Source organism: Mandrillus leucophaeus, unplaced genomic scaffold, assembly GCF_000951045.1.
Source record: "Mandrillus leucophaeus isolate KB7577 unplaced genomic scaffold, Mleu.le_1.0 Scaffold12, whole genome shotgun sequence".
Taxonomy (NCBI): Eukaryota; Metazoa; Chordata; class Mammalia; order Primates; family Cercopithecidae; genus Mandrillus; species Mandrillus leucophaeus.
In genome coordinates, this window is record NW_012100320.1 from 1,107,145 (window position 1) to 1,110,475 (window position 3,331).

Below are 3,331 nucleotides of genomic sequence, written 5' to 3' on the forward strand. Positions count from 1 at the left end.
TCTTAAGGTTTCTTCCTCTTGCATTGCCTTTATTTATTTATTTACTTATTTACTTTTGAGTTGGAGTCTCACTCTATCACCCAGGCTGGAATGCAGTGGCATGATCTCGGCTCACTGCAACCTCTGCCTCCTGGGTTCAAGCAATTCTCGTGCCTCAGCCTCCTGAGTAGCTGGGACTACAGGTGTGTGCCACCACGCCCAGTTAATTTTTGTATTTTTAGTAGAGATGGGGTTTCACCATATTGGCTAGACCGGTCTTGAACTCCTGATCTCAAGTGATCCACCCGCCTCAGCCTCCCAAAGTGCTGGGATTACAAGTGTGAGCCACTGTGCCCAGCCACTTCCTTTTGCATTGCCTTAAAAAAAACTTACTTGTGAATATTGTTTGCAAGCTGAAGTTGAAAAAAACTCTAAGAGAATGTAGTTAAGACTCTCATCCTGTACCATCAACAAAACCAGTGCTGCATGAAATCTGGGTCCTAGGGTTGACTCCTATAGGGCCGGTAACTTCATTCTGACCTTCAGGATCACAGCAGGATCAAAATTGCATCACTTGTTACCAAGGAAACTGGGTGAAATGCTCTGAAGATCCCTCCATTTCCTGTCTTCAGCTGGTGTCCTGTCTCCTCTCTTCCAAAGCTAAATTTCTCCATTTTCTCCTCTTTCCTTTTTTTCTTACCATAGATTCATGTAAGAATATTTTACAGACTGCCTTTTACCCCTATGTCTGGGAGGGTCACTGATGACCTCTGTATGGCTAAATCCAGTGGACATAATTCACTGGTAGCTTGGGTTTTTTTGTTTTTTGTTTGTTTGTTTGTTTGTTTTGAGACAGAGAAGTCTCACTCTGTGGCCCAGGCTGGAGTGCAGTGGTACAATCTTGGCTCACTGCAACCTCTGCCTCCCAGGTTCAAGTGATTCTTCTGTCTCAGCCTCCTGAGTAGCTGGGATTACAGGTGCCTGCCACCACGCCCGGCTAATTTTTGTATTTTTAGTAGAGACAGGGTTTCACCACGTTGGCCAGGCTGATCTCAAACTCCTGACCTCAAGTGATCCGCCTACCTCGGCCTCCCAAAGTGCTGGGATTACATGCATAAGCCACTGTGCCTGGCCACTTGATTAACCATTCGACTGCCCTTCTTTCTGAAATGTTTTACCCTTGGCTTCCACAGCACCACATTCCCCCAGTTTTCTTGTTACCCTCTTGGCCACTCCTTTTCAGTTTCTTATGAAGCTCCTCTTCTCCTCATACCTTTAATGTTGGTGTTCTGGCATAGCCCTTGTTCTGGCTTTACTAGCTATCTAGGTGATTCTATGTACTCTCACGGCTTCAGGTATTCTGGTCTCAGCTCTGATGTTCAGTCCATTTCTCTCCTGATTCTGTATATGTAGTTGCCTACTGAACACCTCCATTTGGAGTGCTATAAGTATCTCAATCTTAAGGCATCCAAAATGAAGGCCGGGCACGATGGCTTACACCTGTAATCCCAGCACTTTGGGAGGCTGAGGTGGGCAGATCACTTGAGGTCAGGAGTTTGAGACTGGCCTGGCCAACAATGTGAAACCCTGTCTCTACTAAAATATAAAAATAACCCAGGCATGGTGGCATGTGCCTATAGTCCCAGCTACTCGGGAGGCTGAGGCAGGAGAACTGCTTGAACCTGGGGGACAGAGGTTGCAGTGAGCTGAGATCACGCCACTGCACTCTAGCTTGGGCGACGGCGACAGAGTTAGACTCCGTCTCCAAAACAACAACAACAAAATAACAAAATGGTACCCATTATCGTGTCTACTTTGCCATATTCTCTCCTCCTCCTATCTCCATAGCATCCACTTAAGCCTGAAATCTCTAGAAGCCCTCATCCTTGACTCTTCCCCATCTCACTCTGTGTAGCTCATTAGTCACTAAATTCTGTTTGTACAATTCCTAAACTTCTATTAAATTTGTCTGCTTCCCTCCAGAGTCCTGCTAATTCCCTGATTCAGGCCATTACCATTTCATGCCTGCGTTATGCTGAGGACCTCCCGTCTGGAATCTCATTTTCCGTATCTTTACAAAGCAGATCTATCACTCTGAACTGTTGCCTCAGCCTGAGTTTTGATAGGTGTGCTGGGATCCGACCATTCAGAATACAGTCACTGGAATCTGAAGAAGTATTCTGTGGGAGTGAATGGAAATATATATGACTTTTAAACGGGCAAAGGTAATGTTTTTCTGTAAGAATTAAATACCTGCAGTTGTATTATTTTAAGGTCCATTTTGAGAGGTGAGCTGCAAAACACCGGTCAGGTCCCAACATCTGTCTGCTGGTGTTTTTTAAAATGTGGATTGCCAAAATCTTTATTCATGATGGGCATTACGTAGGAGTGGTTAACACTTACACAGCACTTACCTGTGTCAGGCACATTGATCAAAACAACCGATGAAGCATTATTCTTATTCAACATAAAAGAAAAATCTAACTTGGATGTGAATGATCAGAGAACTTACGTTTTAATTTTTAAACCTTTCAGAAATTAATACAGGTGTTTATAACTTCCACTTTTTAAATTATTTCACTTACTGAACAGATATTAGTGAACTTCTAGGTGCTGAGGAAGCAACAAAGAGCAAAGCAAACTCCCTGTCCCCCAGGAGTTCGCATTTTAACGGGGAAGAAAAATAAGCAAGTGAAATGAACGACAGTGAGAAGACGGAGCAGGGAGATGTTACTATTGCTTGTAGGGTGGTCACAGAATGCCTGAACAAAACAACTTTTTTGAAGATTTGAGAAAAAAATAAAAACCATTTGGCCAAAACAGCCCTGAGAAGGGCAGCTTCTTCCACCACTCTTTCATCATTTTACCATCTGTGGGTTATCGCCGGGGTCCCTGCCATCCCAGCCTAGGTTTTATACAGGATGGAGTACGAAGTTCCCGCAACTATTCAAACGTGCTAAACAAACAAACAAACAAACACTATTTAAAAAGGAATCCTGCTTGTGCCTGCGCTACGTTTTTCTTTAGTCTCTTTAGTTGACTTGGAATCTCTGCCTGTTCTCGGTGCATGCGGCTCGAAGGTGGGCTGGGGAGCTCCCTTTCTCTTAGCCACCTCGCGGCCGGCACTGGAACCCGATGGGGTGTATCTGCGGGGGTGCGGCGATGGTTCGGGCCCTAACGTCGCCAAGGACGCCCGCTTCGGCAGCAGGAGCTGCGGCGTGCCCTAGCGCTACTGAACACCAGGTAGGACGGAGGGCCCAACGGTGGGGTCCGCATTCACCGCCTTGAGCCCGCCCCTGCGCCCGGAACCCTCAGCCCACGCTCCGCCCTGTCCCCACGGCGCTAGCGTTTA

The 3,331-nt window shown here is 46.1% G+C and overlaps 1 protein-coding gene across 1 annotated transcript in view; it reads left to right on the forward strand.

The window, feature by feature from the left end:
* Nucleotides 1–3,141: 3,141 nt before the first annotated feature.
* Nucleotides 3,142–3,331, forward strand: part of APH1B (APH1B gamma secretase subunit) — a 43,210-nt gene continuing 43,020 nt past the window's right edge. Inside the window, exon 1 of the mRNA XM_011969231.1 lies at nt 3,142–3,222. Within this exon, the coding sequence (XP_011824621.1) occupies nt 3,142–3,222 (81 nt within the window). The remainder of the gene's footprint in view (nt 3,223–3,331) is intronic.